Here is an 18,858-nt window from a genome sequence, read left to right on the forward strand (position 1 = left end):
ATTGAAATTAAATATTGATTCATATTGAATTATAAGGATGTAACTTCACCATCAAGTGTTCAAGTCTGTAGCACAGAATTCGCTAGTATAGTGACCCTGATTTGCCACCAAGATTCAGGTCACTGTACTGGCATGTAAAGTAAAACCCCTCACCAAATCCTGCTGAGTTTAGTCATCTCAGTGAAATAGCAGGAAAAAAACTCCAAAGATGCTGACTGAGTCTCCCGTTGGTGTCCTTACAATGACTTAAGTTACACAATACTGAGGGTAACAAAGGGATTCCAGGTTCACATTATATCTTTATGCTGTTTGAATTCAGCTTTATCTTGCTTAGAATTTTTTCCACAACTGGATTTTGCTAGAGGCAGTTCCACTTGTTTTTCAGGTTTCCTGGATTGATTTTGGAAGGCTGACTCCCACTCATATAATTGGAAAGGTCAAAACATATGCCATCCCTTAAGGAGCATAATGCTGTTTTCAGCAGAAGTCCACAGCAAAAAAAAAAAACCACCCTTCAAGTCAGCTGAATGGAAATTCAGCATGAGCGCCACTGGCATTTTAGACTCATCTTGGTAACACTCAAATGATGATCCTGAAATCCTTACTTAGACAAAGCTTCCCTTGAGTCCTAGATAGCTGACCAGTAATTGCATTACAGATTAACAGTTGCATTCAATGACAGACCTCATTGCTTAAAGTTTATTTTACTTCAGGTTAGAAGTTCTTAGACATTCGTCCAGCTATGAATACAGCTTCTCCAAAAATTTCACTTAGGAAACTGAATTAAAACTGCCATCTCAAAAAAACCCATGCCATCTACAGTGCTAACGTTACAACAGTTTAAAAAAAACCCACAGGTAAAATAAGTTTCATAAGAAAGAGGAATACTTAATAAGTTTAAAATACCAGTTTATCACCAGAAGCATACACAAAGGGAAGAAAGAGAAAGAAAGAGAAATAGGAATGTAATGTTTACTTCTACCATGGTCCTGGAAGATTTGGTTTTGGGCATTTAACAGTTAAAGAAGCAATGGCACGCTAACTGAGCACATTAAAACAAAGAGTTGGCAGCTTCTGAAGGAAAAGGGCTTGTGCTCCACTGTTCCAACTTGTCAGTCAACTCATGCCAGCACTCTCCACGTCTGCCTTTCCTACACACCCTCATTACATGTGTCTGTCTGGACTGATCTGCTCATCTGTTCAGGGACTCTCCTAACAAGTCAAAAATTCTGCCTTCTCTCTGCTCTGGAATTGGATCAAATCACCTCAGATTTTTTTGTAGCCCCACCAGGAGGCTTTTTGCTTATGGTGTCATTCTGTTTTCCTTCACTACTTGTCTGTTTTTGATTTCTAGAATGGAGGAAGCTGAATTGCTGAAAGAAAGATTCCAGGCCATAACAGTAAGTACTTATAGTTATACCTCACTACTGGGGGTGGGGGGGGTGGGGGTTGTGTGTGTGGAAAAAAAAAAAAAAAAAAAAAAAAGGCTTAGAAGAAGCATTGTGTTAACAAGCTACTGTATGTTTTCTGAAGAATGATTTATTTCAGGACAGAAAAAGAAAGTCACTTCTGTCTGCTTAAAATTGTTACGTTTTAATCCTGGTTTATAAGCTATTGCTTTAAGACGGCAGTTGCCTGTACTGCCTTTATTACGGGTTGTATTGCACTTTGAAATTAAATTCAAAGCAGTGAAAGTATGCATGCAAATCACTGCTGGACAGTCTGAAATACATATTACTACCATCACAACTGAACGTTTGCCTGAAGGACAGCAGGTCAAAAGGCAGCTAGAGAATTCCAGAACAAATCAATTTTCCCATTGCACAACAAAACTGAGAGATGAAAGATTTTTAGTTTTGCGCTGTGGGATTAAATACAGTTTCTGAATTATTGATGATCTATCATAAATATTGCTGCCTGACAAGTAAAAAAGGACAAGGTTGGATTCAGCAATTTCATATCTGTCAGTTGGAGGGGGGGGAGGGGAGAAAAAAAGGACTCAGTGGAGTTTATGCTGAAGATGTTAGAAAACATTTTCAGCTTCTTTTCTAAAGGGAAATCTGATTCAAAGATTTATTACGTTTTAAAGGAATTACTGAGCTATTTTTTAAAGGAATATAACCTGATGTAACAAAACCAGCTGAATCTAAATTCACATCTGATTTTATCTCCACTGAAACCTATTCAGTTACAAAAGAATAAACCTGAAACCAAATTTGGCCCTTTGGGATGAACGGAAAACTGCAGAAGGAACGCTCACTGTCACAGGCAAACTTAAAAACAAATAATGGTAACAAAGGTAATTTTCACACTTAGCATGATAGATTAGTTGTGAATGGCTGAATAAATGGTGGGCAGAGTTAAAAAATAACCTCATTGAAACCAAAATAAATGTGATCAGGCATAGCTGGAAATCTACTGGAGCTGAATAGTTTGGGTTTTAATTTGGTTAGGTTTTAATTATGACACTCAATAAATGCCAACAGGCCCATTTATAGTATTTACTTGAGACCTAACTCAAGCCCACAATAAGGTAATTTGAAATGTTTTACAGGGTTTAGAGTATGTTTGTTTGCTTAACTGTAATGGTATTTGAAGCAGACTCATAACCCGGACTTTGTCTCTAGCGTACAGGCTCAAATGATAAGAAATATTTTGGCGCTCCAGGGAAGTCCAGGCCTGGCAGTGGATTATACTTCCTGGTACCTAGGGAGGAACGGGGCAGCACAGTCCTGGGGAAGAGTCCTATGAACCTACTAGGGGCTTAGTGTCCTCTGGCTGCATCTTTGTCTCCAGATGAATACTGGAGAAGTATTTTATTAAGAAACTGCGGCAGCGTCCAGTGTCTTGCATTACAGGAAATGGGAGAGTGTATTTGGGTTCTGGCCATGACTTCATCTGTTACACTTGCTGCCTAAAGAAGCTATTTGCTTTCTGCTTTCATCAGTTGGGAGCATTTAATTGAAACAGCGTGCTTGTTACAATGCACTGCAGAAATGAAGGAGCCTAAATAAGGTGAAGTTATCATCGGGTTTAAGAATCTGCAGAACTAGTTGTTTAAGAAAACAACATGTTACAATTACAATTACGAGTTAGTTGGTGGCTCTGGGAAATTTTGTCCCAAGCAACATACCTGGGAATTTCAAATGCTACCTACAAGATGTATGTTGTAAGGGATCTAACAGAGGATGGCAAGGGGCACTCAGAGCAGCGAACAACTACACTTATGCTAAAACTCAGTTGGTTTCTGTTGTTAGATGCCTGGCTCCTTTACAGAATTCTGGCTCTCACCAAGCCACTAGGAGTTTTCAAATTCTTTTTCATATCTTCTCTATGTAACAAATAAAAAAGGACAACCCCCCCCAGTATTATTATTATTATTATAATAAGATTTTGATACTCCCATAGCTCTGAAAAGGAACTGGTTTTCTCTGTTGTATAGCTTCGACCTGCTGCTGGTGTATATAGAATATAAGTAGTAAAAAAATCAAATGCAGCCATTTCGTTAGAGACTGTTGTATCTTAAAATACAGATGCTTCAGCACTGGCTGTGGCAAATGTTGAGACAAAACAGTCAAAGAGGAACCTTAAGCTTAATCCCTTCTCATCAAATTCTTCATTCTATAGCAAAACTAAAATTATAGAAGATTTTTAATTGTGATTAAATATTTGAATTATGACATTTTTGCAGCCTCATGACACCAGACTAAAGTGTCCATAACTCCAGATAAGACCCCTCAATAACCAAGCAATAACCAATACCTCCAGAAAAATCATATAAAAACAAAACCACACCAGCTAAAATATTAGCTGCTCCATTGGCTCTGACAGTACATGGCATCTGCCATGGGACCAAGCAGACCAACACTGGCACCACTGTGGAACACTGACACCAACTAACGGACTTGGCACACAAGATACCTAAGCAAGACACTGCTCTGTAGATGTGTCTCCCTTCCTTTCAGAGAGATCCAGTTTGGAGCACAATTCTTTTCTGTGCCAGAAGTCAGGAAAGATTCTGACATGTTTCAGTAGGAGTGAAAATTAGGACCAAGGTTCGTCTTACCTTGCATTGATGCATGACAGAGAGGAAGGTGTGAAGGTGCTCTTTCATAAAAAGCAAATCTTGCCCACATTAACAAGACCATAGTAAGCGACGATTAGAGTACTTGTGCCAGCAACCTGATTATCTACAGGGGCAGAGTATGAGGTTTAGTAGAAGCATGGATCCCTTAGCTATCTAGGAATAAACATTTATTCCATTAGATGTCTAGCCAAAGCTTTGTACAGCAAGACAAGATTTGCAGACAAAGCCTAGCAGAATACACTGCAGGAAGTGTCCTAACAGGTTTTAAAAATTATTCTGACAACACAAGGTTCAAAAATGTTCCTCATACACCTTCCCTGAATTTAGCTTCTGGCATTAGACCTTCAGATTTCTTTGACTATATATATAAAAGATGATTATTTCAACCTATTTAATCTGGATAATTGTGTGATGGATGTTTATTACCAACTAGTGAAACTAAAACATGCTAGAACATCAAAGGATACAAGTAGAAAACTTGTAATATATAAAAAAAATCAGGTGCAAAAGAAATCTAAACCTCTAACAGCAACAAAAAAACCCCAAACAGGTAAAAGTTTCATTACTGAGTAGGTTCCTTATTGTACAGTTAATTTAAAATGCAGTTATTTGGGCCTTTATGCTCTAACTTCTGTCTGCACAATATTTTTGTGTACCACTTCTCATTTCAGAGTGCCCAAACTCTTATTACACATCTCTGCTGGTACAAAAATAATATTTAAATTGACTTAGAGTATTTTTTAATAGTATAAACCAGGTAAGAGTTCATTCTCTGCCTCAGAATCTTATCCAGAACTTTAGTAAAGAGTAAAAGCAGTTAACAGATTGCTACAACTCTTAAAGAAACACAAGCTCTTGTCACACTTGGCTCATCTAATGATGGGTTATTTAAAAGCCATTAATTATACAATGAGATCAGGAATATTTCCAATTAAGGAAAGGTGTGAAGGCCGAAGACCAGATACTATGTCTCCAAAACCAAGAGTGGCTGAGTAAAATCCAGCATAGCAGCTCTTGGATAAAGTCTCTAAAAAGGGCCATTGCAGAAAAAATTACATATTGTAGTGATCCTAAATCAGTTGCTTTGTTAGCTGTATTGAAGAGCATAGGCAAAACTCAAAACCACTACAGAGATGAGGGTAGCATGTATCTTGAGGCAAGATCCCTACCTGCCCTGTTGGGTGTATTAAAGAGGCAGACTAACACCATCGAGGAAAAACAGTAAAGTACAGATAGTGTTTATAGGTGGCTGCTGCACTTCGCAGACTGCAAGGCAGAAGAGGTCACTGGCACTCATTCCCCTACCAAGCCCCAGCACACCCCCAGCTGTGCTTGGCCAGCCTGCAGTCCTGCCCTCCACCTCCACAAGGCTGGGTGGCTCCTTCTGCTTCCGGCCCTTCAGCAAAGTGTCCCTATAGCCTGTGGCCACACTCCTAATTTCCAGTAACAGTCAAGTGATTCAGCCAAGCAATGCTGCTTTTCCTATTTCCAAACCCCAGATCCTAGGGAAACAGTGGAGAACAGCTCCCAGCCTTGCACCAGCCTTCCTTACCGACCTTCTACACTCCTTATGCACAGCTAGTTCCTCAGGTGGGCAGAAAGGGCAAGCCTATTCCTAAATTTGTGAAGAATTTAACTCCTTCCTAAACCATACTTGTCTGAAAACAGCCTTAAAAACCCTGTCAGTAATCTGTTCTTAATTGAAAGGGAAGGGGGCTTAGCCTCCAGCCAGCAAACACTTCTGCACAAGACAACAGATGATTTAATTTACTCCCCTAAAACATACCAATACACAATAAGAAATAAATGCAAAAGTTGCCATGATCAATAACAGAGTTTTTCAGCAGTAAGGCTGACCAAGAAATTAGCCTATTAATACCAATTGTAAAAGCTAGTTTCCTTCAGCATTTCTGTCCCACCGGCTGCTGAGGGCACCAAGTAGTAAATCAGTGTTTGGCCTCATACAGAGGAGCCACAACTCCACATGACAGCACCTATGCAAAGACACAAGAGGCTCAAGTGCTGATGCTTTCAGAGACTGTTCACCCATTTCCTTTTCCATAATCTGTAGCAGCATGAAGGTGGCACTATGATAGATCAGTACTACTTGAGTTTTTCCTTCTAAAATTCAGCAGCTGTGAAAAGAGCCTTTGCACAGACAAAAAAATACTTTTTTAATTGAGAGGTAACAACAACATATATGAAGCATACTATATTTCTCTGTGTTCATCTTTATCACTGTTCGACTAATGAAATAAATTTCTAAGCCTTTGTTTATTCCTGTTTATTCCAGCTATTAGCCACAAAATACACAAACTGAGTGCTGGATTCACCAGCAGCTCATTTCATTTAGTGATGTATCACAGCTGCACAGTGTAGCTTAGATTCGTTCCTCTCCTAAATGATGTGCGGGCTGCCTTAGGAATTTTGGTTAGCACCCATTTCTAACCTCATTCTGCATGTACAACTGTGCTGAAATGATATTTATTTCCCTACCCTTCCAAAGGGTAAATTATTTTTAATTTGGATCATCTCTGCTTCGGGGTCATTAACATGTTTAAATGTACTTCAGAGAAAGAGTAATGGAAACCATAACTGCATAGGACATGAGCTGTTGCTACTAAGAATTATGCATTGCCTGGGCATCATACAAGCTTTAAAATAAGGCCTTATTTGCATGGATTGATTTCACTCTACTGAACAACATTTAAACAATTTTTTTAGCAACAAATCATTTCTCTAAAAGTATTATTGTTCTTTTAATTTGTAGGACAAAAGAAAACTGCAAGAAGAAATTACACAGAAACGTCTAAAAGTGGAAGAAGAAAAAATGAAACACCAACATCTAAAGGTAAGTGTTGGATTTATGTAACTACAGATAGCCTCAAGCCATTCAGCATGAATAAAGGTTTTCAACTTTGGCATGCAAATCTTCATGCATTTAAGTCATGCTTTTACTGTCAAATTTTCACAGCTTTTTGGAGTCTTACCAGGACTCCATTTGACTTTAATAAGCATCACCCTTTGAAAAAAATTACACTCAGGAGGTAATGTTATTTGATCACTTTCATGGCATAAAATGAGATCATAACCAGGAATAACTCACAGCTGAAAATTAAGCCTCATATTTCAGACTGGGTGTGTTCACTCAATTCCACTACAGCAACCTCACTTCATACAGGGTGCAGCACAATCATGAGGTCTAATTTGACCTTTTCCTGGGAAAAAAAAAAACCAACAGCAGCCTATTTTTATTTGGCTATAGTCTTTTATCAGCTTGTTTAATGACTCTTTGTTAAGGTAATGCTGTTTCTTTGTATATTTTAACAAAAAGTGCATAAATGCTGCAAATATTGTCCTGAAATATGGCCTGGTAAACTCAGGATTACAAAGTCCAAATTACCAAGAAGCTAAAAGATCCACCTCTGCAGACACTTGAAATTGTAGCAATTTCTACCCAGCACCACTATTCTTTAAATGTCTATTACAACTTGGCAGTACATGTAATTTAGGGAGATGAGATGAAATCTATGCTTCTAGAAATACGCACAACTTGGTGTTTTACACACCTTTTTAATTATGTGAGTGGATAAACAGTTCCGAGAAAAATATGTTGAATCCAATACCAGGAGCATGGCATGTCTCCTTGAGCAAATATGGGAGAAGCATATTTAGAAAAAACTCCTTTTCAAAAGAGACACCTGATCCTGGGTTTCATCCACCCTCTTCTTTAGTGTCAAGTAAAAAAAAAAAAACAGAAGTTATGATAAAGTAGTTCACTGGGCCAGGCAAGCCAATGCAAAAGTCACCCATGTCACTAGTTTTACTGGAAGGTATCAACCAAAAGGATGGGCTTGACCAATTGCATAATGTCTTGCCTAAAACAGAGGAGAGTATCTTTTCCAAGTCCTGTAACTAATGAGCAGTAAACACGGGACTCTTTCCCTCCATCTTAGTACACGATTACACTGAGTACTGCAACTTGTGTTTCAAGTTTCTATGCCTATAAATTCAGGATGACTCTTTTGCCCTTCTTTTATGGGTAAACTGATCTGTTCTATATAACCAGCCAATACTCACCACTGCTGTGCACAGGCAGAGTCCTAGGGGCAGCTTCCTTACAGATTTAGTACATGCCTTCAGCTAAGATTAATAGGTACAGCATAGTTAAACAGTTAAGAAAACAAAACCCCACGTTGCACTTATTCTGAAGACGTTTTATGGAATTTCACAGAAGCTAAACACTCCCGGAAAAATATTACTGAAATGCTCTTCCTTTAGAAGAGGGCAGAAGATGTGATTTTCTTGCCAGTTCTATGCAAAAATCATACAGCTATCAGCCTGTTTATGTCTGATTAAAATCAGTCATATTGCATAGAAGCCAAATCAAGGATCTGTAGAGGAAATTATTCACTTGACATAGAGGGATCAAGTGTACATGTGAAAAAAAAAGTGTATAAATACATACATATTATTAGCTATTTGGAGCACCCAAGTGGAGACTAAGACAGGCACCTAATACCAGATGCAGCATCACTATATGAACATCCTCTGCTTGATGCCGTAGAAGCCTTGTCCTTTAATGAACATTTATGCTTCAGCCTAATTCAGGTATCTCAATGGAGGCAAACACCACAAGAATCTAGTGCAGAAAATTCTTTAAAACAGATTTAGACTTCTAAAGTGTTTAGACACTTCAGTAAATTTTATTGAGGGCTCATTTCCCTAGTGAGTCAGGTTGATTTCACTCATTTATACGCCTACCAGTTGCGCATGGTGAAACCTAGAGCTCCATGACCTATTCAACATAACTCGCACCTGTCCCTTAGGAAACTATTGCAGGTTAGTAAATCTCACTCTCATATAGATGTTCCTGTTAGCTGGGTATCACTATCCTGTTCCTCATTTTGTCCTTCATTCCTATTTATAGCCCTTAGCCACGGGTTTATTAAAAGGTTGTAGTTCTGTGGGTTTTTTTGGTTGTTTTTTTGTTAGGCTGGTTTTGGTTTTTTTTAACTTCCATTGTGTAAATAGGAATCTCTGCTCCAGCTTCCCAATGATTTTGTTTGCTGTCCCCAAGCCAACTTCTTACTAGAAAGAGACAGATGAGTATTCTAACAGGTCTTAGTTATCCTGTAGAACTATACTTGAGTATTTATTCCCTACACATGCACTTCTAACACATGAAGTAGAGGACATGCAAGCAAATACAGACACCTGTGTGGATAGGGCTTCATGGAACTGCAAGGGATAATGGGGCTGCGAGTGAGGGTACAAGGTGAGGGTACAAGGGAATTTCATCCTCAAGTAATTCTAGATGCACCAGCAACTAATTCTTCCTCCTACCTGGAATCCTTCTCACTGAGGCAAGAAGGGAAAGGACCAGACAGAGTTGCTTGAAAAGCGTGGAGTCAGCACTCATTTGCATGTACCTTCCAAGAGCTTTTCTAGTTTAGCTTATTAAATTTTTGGCTTCTGACATGCCTGAACTCCATTAGTGTTACCTTACAGGTGCTGGTCACACACCTTCTTATTCCAGGAGTTAACAGTGTTGAACTGTATCTTCTGTGAAACTGTGACAATGATTTATGCCTCCCCCAGTATGCCATAAGATGAACTGCCATACCACTGGGAGAGCAAGACACACAAACTCAAAACACCCGTGCCTTCCAGTGAAGGATGATTCTTTCAGTGCTAGTCCAGCCTTGTTAAGGCTTACCGTGGAGTTATACCTGCAGCACAAGTAGGGCATTACTCACAGAATTTGCAGAATATTGTCACAGTACTCCTGATGTGATCCTTAACTACAAAAGAAAGTGATTGCTCTCCAGCACTCTGTCTGTTCCCAGGGTCTTACCACATCACGATGTATAAGTATCCCTTCCCCTTAACGTACCATGCCTAATGGAAAATGAAGGCATGCACAACCTAGTACTGAGCTAGAGACACTTCACAGCAAAAGAAGTGCTAGACAGCAGAAATAACCCAATTGCCCCAAAGCAACCGCTCCTGCACTGGCTTGTCCCGATGACTCAGTTGAGCACCCTTGAAACTGTCTGTTGTTCAAAGGCTGTTTCCAAACTATGCAGTGTGTCATTCTTTCAAAAGTTAAATTAAAAAGATTACATGGCACTTAGTTGAGAACAGCAGCAAACTATTCTAGGAAAAAACAAAAATAACACTATTATCTTATGCCTGTATTTAGGGAGTTTGTTTTCTTGGGCCTAACCCTATATGTGCATGAAGCTTTTGTTGATTTTGATGGGTGTTACCAGTTTCTAAAGTCTACAGTGCCAGCCATGCTGTAGTTCTCACAAAGAATTATAGATTTATTTTTGGAGACAGCAATGTTAGACTAATTCAGTTCCAGCCAGGATTAAAATCTTACTATTTATCATTAAAATCTAAACAGCTTAATTGAAAGGGAATTAATGTGTTCCCTCCAACTTCAGAAAACAGTATTTTGTGGTCAATAACAGTTGTGCCAACACCAGATTACGTGCACCTACCAGATCAAGTAAATCTATTCTATTAAAATCTGCATTTATTTCATTTGAGCCTAAGACACAGCTACCAGGAAATGCTGCCAAGTGATCCTACCGCCAAAGTCAAGGCTCAGGGCAGTGTTGAGCAGCCGTTGCTTCCCCACAGATTTCCTATGATCCAGTATTGAGAAACAGAATACCGTTCCGCAGGGCTAAGGCAACTATAAACATCAACCCTGTGTTCCAGGAAAAACAACAACCATCCACCCAACCAACCAACCAAAAAAAGTACCATGGAATGCCACAGAACTCCCAACAAGCCTGTTTTAACCACAGTTTCTGCTATATTACATATATCCTGCATCAAGCAAGTTGAAAATTGCATTTAACTGCAATCAGGTCCTACATGCATCCTTCTCCATCAGCTGGGCCTCCTCACTAATAAAGCACATGTAAAGCACACAGCAAACAGAAAAGTGTAGGAAGCAACAGTTTAAGCAACTCAACGCACAGGATACAGGCAGGGATTCCAACAGCCACTGCAAGCAGCACTAAGGTTAATGCAGCCTTCTCACCAGTGCTGGGCACAGCTTTGCCTCAAAGCAGCACTAGTCAAAATCCAATTTAATCTTCATCCACATCCTACAATTAACAAAACCATGTAGGGGAAAACCCCACAAAAAACCTAACATGGAAATCACACAGCTCAAGGAATCTATTCACAGTTAATGAAAAACCTTTTATGTGTGCTTTTTTCCTCCTGTTGAAAAAGTTTTTCCAAGGAGCCCTGACTCCCACTTCTTCCCAAAGGCAGCTGCTGGTTTTGTATTCCTGAGTTACACTGAAGGGAATAAAAAGTGCGCAAGAAAGTTTGCATGATTTACAACCTCTAGCCTACAAATACGAACTTATCCCTATGAATATTTTTTTTTACACCAGGAATATTTTACAGAGCTCAGATGACTTTCAGATAACACCTTTTATATTGTAAAGTAGCTAAGGAAGCAGTTAGTGCATAAAGCCATATTTTTCAAAATCTGAAAGCACAGCTGAGAGATCCATTCACCTGTTCACATGCAATACACCCATTTGTAAGGCATTGCTGCACAGAAAGAACTCCACAGGCACTAAACATGTCAAGACCTAAATACGTAAGCCCTGGATTGCTCCTCCAACAGAGTTCTAAGGATGTAGCAGGTCTGCTGAAACACTAACCAGTCACCAGCCACCCATGCTCCATCTTTCCCGTCCCACTCTTACCCCATACATCCTCACCAGATGAGAGGCGAGTTCGCTACTATAACTACCCAAGTCCCTTGTAAACTTGAAGGATAGCATTGCCTCACTAACACCCTAGAGATCTCTTCCCCTTATACAATTTTATTTAAAGAATATTTAAAATATATTTAATAAAATTATATAAATAGAAATAATATGTATTTTTATATATTAAATTTAAATATAAAGAATAATTATAAAGAAATACAATTATTTCTTTAAAGAAACTTTTCATCTTTTATACCCTCTCCCAGAATCTATGCAATGCTATGACCCCAGAAATCAGGTCTATTGAAATGAAATGATAGCACATCCAATTGGAGCCTTTTACATGAGTCTGTAATAGGTACACTTTGATACAACTGTTTTTCTTTATTGAAGAAAGAGATACCACTGGATCCACTTAAAAACATTAATCTGTTATAGGTAGCAACTGACATCCTCTACATACTTGTTGGGTGGACTAATAAAATGGGACATTGTTCTTAATGAGTTTGGCTTTAAGTCAATCTCAAAACATAAATGTTTTTTAGCATTTCCTTTTTAGTGGCACTCACTGCTGTCAGTTTGCCTTATGCTAGTTACAGCACAAGAACGTGGATCAGGCTGATGGCATCAAGGCAAGTACAGTAAATGACTGAACAGCGTAACTTTTAAAGTACACTTACTCGTCTGTATTTTTCTCCATCAGAAAAAGGCCTTGCGAGAAAAATGGCTCTTGGATGGCCTTAGTTCTCTCACTCCAAAAGAGCAAGAAGAAATGCAAAAGCAGAATCAGGAGGACCAACAAAAGACTCATGAGCTGGAACAAGACATTTTCAGGTAGGGTACAAGACCTTTTCAAGTACGGTAGTACCCCTGCCCTTCTGTCTGCATTACAACTGTCCCTTCTTACAAGTCTTTCCTTATTTTGCAAAAGATGAAAGTGTCAGCAAGAGCTTAAATGTATGCAGTTCGATGTACAGAGTAGAGTAATCTTTGTTGTATTTTCTAGTCAGCTAGAATTAGAGAATACAAAATGCAAGCTTCCATACTGTGAATTTTTATGAAATTACACAATAAATACCTGGCAAAGTGTTTATTTCTCTCATTCCAGATACCCCTTCCATGCTATACTCACTAGATGTGAGCTACAATATATGGGTTTTGCTCTGAGATAGCAATTGTTGAATCAGAATTTCAGTATCAGTAAATAGTTTTAAAAGTTCTTCAGTTTCACCAGATCCTGCACAGCCTTTAGTACCCGACTTTTACTATAACACAGCACTTCAGAACAGTGCAAGCTGCCCAGCTCCATTAGTATCACTTGCCTTATTTTCTCTTATCTTTCATTCTGGTTTGTCTCAACTTATTCTCAGAACCCTGTTATAGTAAAGGCCTTTTTCTACCTTTTATTAGAGACGTTCCTACAAATCTCAGCACCTAGTGCCTCACTACCACACTGGGCTAACATCAAACTGCATAGACATCTCACATACAACTCCTTTATTTACGAACGATATGATTCTAGGTGCCTGTTAGCTGCAGCTAGCCTTTCCCAAACACCACAGGGCTCTGTACATAATCAGCTCCTTCCCTGCGTCCAGGCATACTGACCGGTACTACCCACCAGCACTCACAGAAAAGATTAAGTGTTTACATTTCTTTAGATTCTGTAAAGTTTCATCATCCTTTCTTGATGTTTCTTCCTCTATCTCAGTACAACACAGCCTTCCACCACACTCTTCCTCCACTGTCCTCCTACACACACTCTTCTGGCAAAGCTGTCACCAAGACTACCTCCCCCAGCTATCTCCCACCCACTTCCCTCCTTACTCCATCTCTCCAACACAAACGATAATGGTCTTGGCTGAGAGGCAGCAGCCTAGTGCTAGTTTGTCCTATAATTATGCTGACTTCTTGCTCAAAAGCACTTTTCTCCACAGAACAGCTCTTCACGCACCTCCGTAGAATTCTTTGTTGCGGTGGTAGGAGGTAGACAGTGTTCTCTAAAAACAGCCCAGCAGGTTGTGATTATGAGGACCTGCAAGAGGGGTCCCTGTGATGGTGTGATCACCAGGAAAGAGAACTGTGTGGGGAAGGACTGGCTCAGGAGCAACCACCCCACTGGAAGTTCAGCCCTTCTCCAGGCACTGGGAGGATAGGGTAGATTTTCAAAGTCCTGCTGACTTTGTGTAAGAGCTGGAGGTTTAGCAGAGCTCTCCTTTATGCCCTAAGAAATGCGGTGATGGGCTATCTTTAAAAACAACAAAAAGAGAGGTTTAAGCCTTTAAGTCTCAGAACCAAGTTGAGAACTGGGTTTGGTGTGTGGCTATGTTGTGGGAAGGATGCTTTTATTCTCCTGACAACCTACATCTACACTCTTGCCAATTCATTTGATGACGCTCAAACACAGAACAAGTGTTATAGTCAGGGTCTGTGAATGTCTAAGCCCCTAAAAAGGGAAGTTACTGAACTCCTGACATATCGATTGCCTTAAAACAGTGAAATAGTCTAGGAGGAAATGTACTCTATCTCCAGCATCCAGCTCTACGCTGTCACCTCTTCACATACCTTTAGGTTTCTCTGCCCCGAGTCATTGCAACTGAGCTATCTCACAGCAATGCTGGCAGCAGGGCCCTCCTGTCCTATCCCTGGGAAGACTTGGAATGTAGGATTAGGACCTCAAAACCTTCCTATAATACTAATTCAGAGATTTCAGCTAATAGGGTTGATTATTCACATACATAATGTCACCTCCATGTCTCACAGAATCCTGTGTTCGTAACTACAGTTGTAGAGTCTTGATAACTGTTTTTGTAATTATTGTCCTGAATTTGCCATCAGCTCAATGGCCTTAATGTTTATGCCCTCAGAGACCAAAACCGAACATGCATAGGGAGGCTCTTCACTCCTCTGAATATAGCCATATAAACTTTTTTTAACATTACTAGAACTTATTGCTATTACAAACAGTGAAAAAGCAACCCAACTGGGGCTTTAGATCTGAAAGCCTCCTTTAATTCCTGTAGGTAAATTAGCACCACAAAGGAATATTACCTCTGCTTTAATTCTAGATCGGATCAAAAGTTGAAAAGGCATTAAGTTTTTCTGAATTAGCAGCTTCCAGGTCTTTTAAAAGATGCTTCTAGGCATTTAAAGGAAGATTTCTAAATGTATTTGTGCTTTAAGAAAGGAGAAATGAAAGTGCCAAACCCATAAACCCATCATTTGGCCCTGATTGCTTTCTTAAATCACAACACCAATCCTGGAGTAACACCTCAGCCTGTTTCTGTGTTTTGATAGTTACAAGGACTAGATGCAGATAACCCTGAATGGCAAGACTGCACATTCAGTACTGCATCACATCACAAACAGCGCACACATTACACCAAACAAGACGGAGGCTCCTCAGCCCATACACTTGATGTGTGCCTGAGCCTGTAACAGCCTAATTATAGAAATGTGCCTGTTACCTTCCCACTGGAATTTTTGCCAGACACTTGGTTAACATTCAGCATGTACAAACCCCCGCCATTTTAAAATTCCTTTCCCATGTAGGTGGGATACAGGGATGACAGGTTTGTTTTGTTGTGTTGGTTTTGGTTTGTGGTTTGCTATCTAGTTGGGGGTTTTGTTTTGTTTGTTGTGTTTTGGTTTTTTAATAGTTTCTATTTACATGCCTGCATTAGGGAGAAATGTAATAGGTACGAATTCTTCTCCTACATAGTTCAAGATTCAGTTAATTACAAGCACAAGTAATGTTTGTATAATCTACATGGCTGATACTCTGACAATTAACCAGCAATTTAAATGCTAACAAAAATGAAATTAGTTTACTTGCAACTGTAAGCACTAATAGTGGAAAAAGTTGCAATAAATGTAAGATTGTGGCCTTTCTCCTCTTATTAAAAATATTATTCTTTCTCCAAGAATATAAGGCTATTTGTTTTACTAGACTTGCTTAATGAAACTTGTGAATGGTTCCTCTTATGGCTTCATATATGCTGCTCTTTCATGGCAATTTATTTTTTTCATGGCAGACCAGGTAGTTCCACAGCCGTTTGTTGTTAATACCAGTTACCAGCTATTTTTTCCTGCCCATGACTTCTCCTGGGAAGCTCCACCAAATTGCTTCCTCCTTAAAACAATTCCTACTTCTTGACATACATCTGAAATACTTCAGGTTATTTGTGGTCAAATGAATCAGACAAATTACATCAGCATAAAATGAAAAGATTAACTGACAAAGAGTATAACACAAAATGACACGCTGTCTTCACTCTTACAATAATAACTTCACAGGATAATACAGCCTAGAAAATGAAAATCAGTATAGAAATGCTCCTAATTACATTCCTGAGCCACCCTGAATTAAGAAGGCTTAATTCACCGTTGCTGAAGCTCTAGAGACAGTTTGGAGGTTTGTAAGGCCTTGATATCAAAAGAAATACTTGCATTACTGATACACTTACTCTCATAACCAAACAGTCTATGCAACTTAGAGTCCTTGGCAGCTTTTACCTTCACCAATACACAAAGAACTCAGGTAAGGGCATTTGATTTCACAGATGGAGAATGGAGGCAGAACATCACACCTGGAGTCAGGTGGGAGCTCCCCTCTGAACTAGGAATTTAAGCAGGTTTATTCACATTGAGCATCTTTTGCTATAAATTATACCTCCTACCACTCCCTCAATAGCTGTCTAGCAAAGGCCTCTAGAAGAACATCCATGCTGCCTTCCAGATATCGTTATGTTTTGTTTAGACATACCCAGCCCAGTTTCAAACCAGTCAACAGTGATACAGAAACCTAGTAATACAGAGTTCAGTATGAACAAAGTCCACAAAAAAGAACAAAATATGCACCATACAGTGCTTGCACACTGCTTTCGCTATGCCATAGATAGCACCCAAGTTAAGAAAAGCTTGCTTGACTACATATATGTGAAATCGTATCTTTGACCTGCCCTGTAAATCAAAGATTGCTAAACTGATCATGTAGACACATGTCATGCAGGAGCAGTAAGATACATTATTGAGAAGCTCAGCAGAATTCTTTCTCTGGGCATCTGATTATTAATCTTCGCTTGATTCAGACAGATTCTGTCCGCTCTGATTATTCTGCACGGGGTTTACCTTCAGTTAAAAAACCTGAATCACTTTCAAAACTTTTGAATACCCTTAGACCAGTCTTTGTTTCTTTCTGCTGAGAGGACAATCACAATTGCAGGCAGATTATTTACAACAGTGGCATGGGCCTTTCAATCACCCTCCTAAACAGCACCTCTGTTTTGAGACATTCTTACTCAATTGTCAAATAGAGCTAGTGTATGTCTGCTAATCAGTTCAGATTTGAGCATTTTTTGATAAAGGGGAGAATTTCATTCTTTGTATCAACATCACAGTGAATAGCAAGTGGTCTGAAACACCTTGCTGACAAAGAGCTGAATACTCTGTTTACAGACCAAAATTAGCATTTACATTATCTGTCCTATTGACCCCCTTTACACGTTACAAGTTACAGGTGAGCATGTCCTTGGTCAGGGTACAAGCTGAAAACTTAGGAGTCCCATTTTCTCATTTAATCTGCAGCCAACAGCACTCATTCTTGATGGAATTAGTTGCTAAACAACACACTTAGAAATGCACACACAACATCACGTTAACTAAGGTCTGTTCAATAGTTTATAATGTGATACATGAAGGCAGGCTAAGACTAGATGGACTCTGGAGCTGCTAAAGCATTTGACTCACCTCAGAACATGTGAGGACTTGCTAAACTGCTTTTTCCTCCCAGCCCAGCATTCCCCATGGTGGTATCCTCCTATCTGCTTTTCATTCTTAAACCATTCATTTTTTTCTCTTCTGGGGTGGCAGTGGTGCCAACTCCAGCAGAGCAGCTGGTGGCCAGCAGTAGTCAGGTATACTCCAGAATTTCTTAATTCAGTTACTACTTTGGCAGAGAAACCTCCAATTTAGTATCTCAGCTTCTAAGGTTCCTTCTTCCATCCATACCTCCATGCTACTTGTTTTCCTTTTTCAAATAACGAACACTACTTATGGAGAGAAGAACAAACATCCAAAGGATTGAATTAATACAGTAGCTATGCCATACTTTATTTCTCTACAAGACACAGCAGCATCATTGAAAGATAATTTTTGTATAATTGCTAGCTTAGCTCCTAGACTCTTTCAAGACAAATACAAACTATGATGTAACTTCATAAACAGATCATTGATTTAGAATTTCTAAAGACTTAGACACACCAGAGAGATGCTGGCCTAACTTTTCAGCTGCATGAAGTCAAAAGGACTTTGATTTCTTTGAACTACACAGACTGCATCTTTTAAAAGTTTCCTTTCAACAAATTCCAGTGTGCACACTCACAATATCCTCTGAAAATGAACCATAAAAATCTGTGTTTATACACAAGTATGAGTACCAAAGAGATACTTAAGGTCTAGATGCAATTCCCATTACGTGGGTATGAGAATTTTTCCCCAGCCCCACTAAGCACTTAATTAGTCCTCTTAATCACCATATGAAGTGGGTGTTGGTATGGGTGTGAGAGCATATATAAACTTAAATAATACTTTTCTTGATCTCCCAGATAACCATATGGGGTTTATCATCTTTGATTTATGTGGGGTTATGTTTTCTTTTTCTCCCCCCTCCTTTTTTCTTTTTTTTTTTTTAATATCTTCCCAGGATTTTTCCTCCTCTTCTTCAACCTGTGCATCTAGGAGTATTTAGAGTCCAGACTGAAATAAACCCATAGTATAAGTTAATGATTCTTCAGTTCATTATGCTTCTGTGAGCTTTCAATGATTAATTTTTGCATTATGATAATACTGCAATCATCTCATGTAAAAATTTCAATATATTAGACAAATATTATTCTGTAAGAAGTGCAAAAATAGCACATGGTCATTGCATTAGTTTCTTTTACAGCCCTCCAAGAGTATTGATCCCCCTCATCACAGAATTTTGACGTTTCAGCACTATAATCATTACCTTTGAACAGG

General features: G+C 39.1%; 1 protein-coding gene across 1 annotated transcript in view; it reads left to right on the forward strand.

The window, feature by feature from the left end:
• The first annotated feature begins 994 nt into the window (after positions 1-994).
• PALMD (palmdelphin) overlaps positions 995-18,858 on the forward strand; it is a 29,906-nt gene continuing 12,042 nt past the window's right edge. The window contains exons 1-3 of the mRNA XM_056355534.1: positions 995-1,400; positions 6,858-6,938; positions 12,542-12,672. Coding sequence (XP_056211509.1) covers positions 1,356-1,400; positions 6,858-6,938; positions 12,542-12,672 — 257 coding nt within the window. The 5' untranslated portion in view covers positions 995-1,355. The remainder of the gene's footprint in view (positions 1,401-6,857; positions 6,939-12,541; positions 12,673-18,858) is intronic.

This window comes from Falco biarmicus, chromosome 11, assembly GCF_023638135.1.
Source record: "Falco biarmicus isolate bFalBia1 chromosome 11, bFalBia1.pri, whole genome shotgun sequence".
NCBI lineage: Eukaryota > Metazoa > Chordata > Aves > Falconiformes > Falconidae > Falco > Falco biarmicus.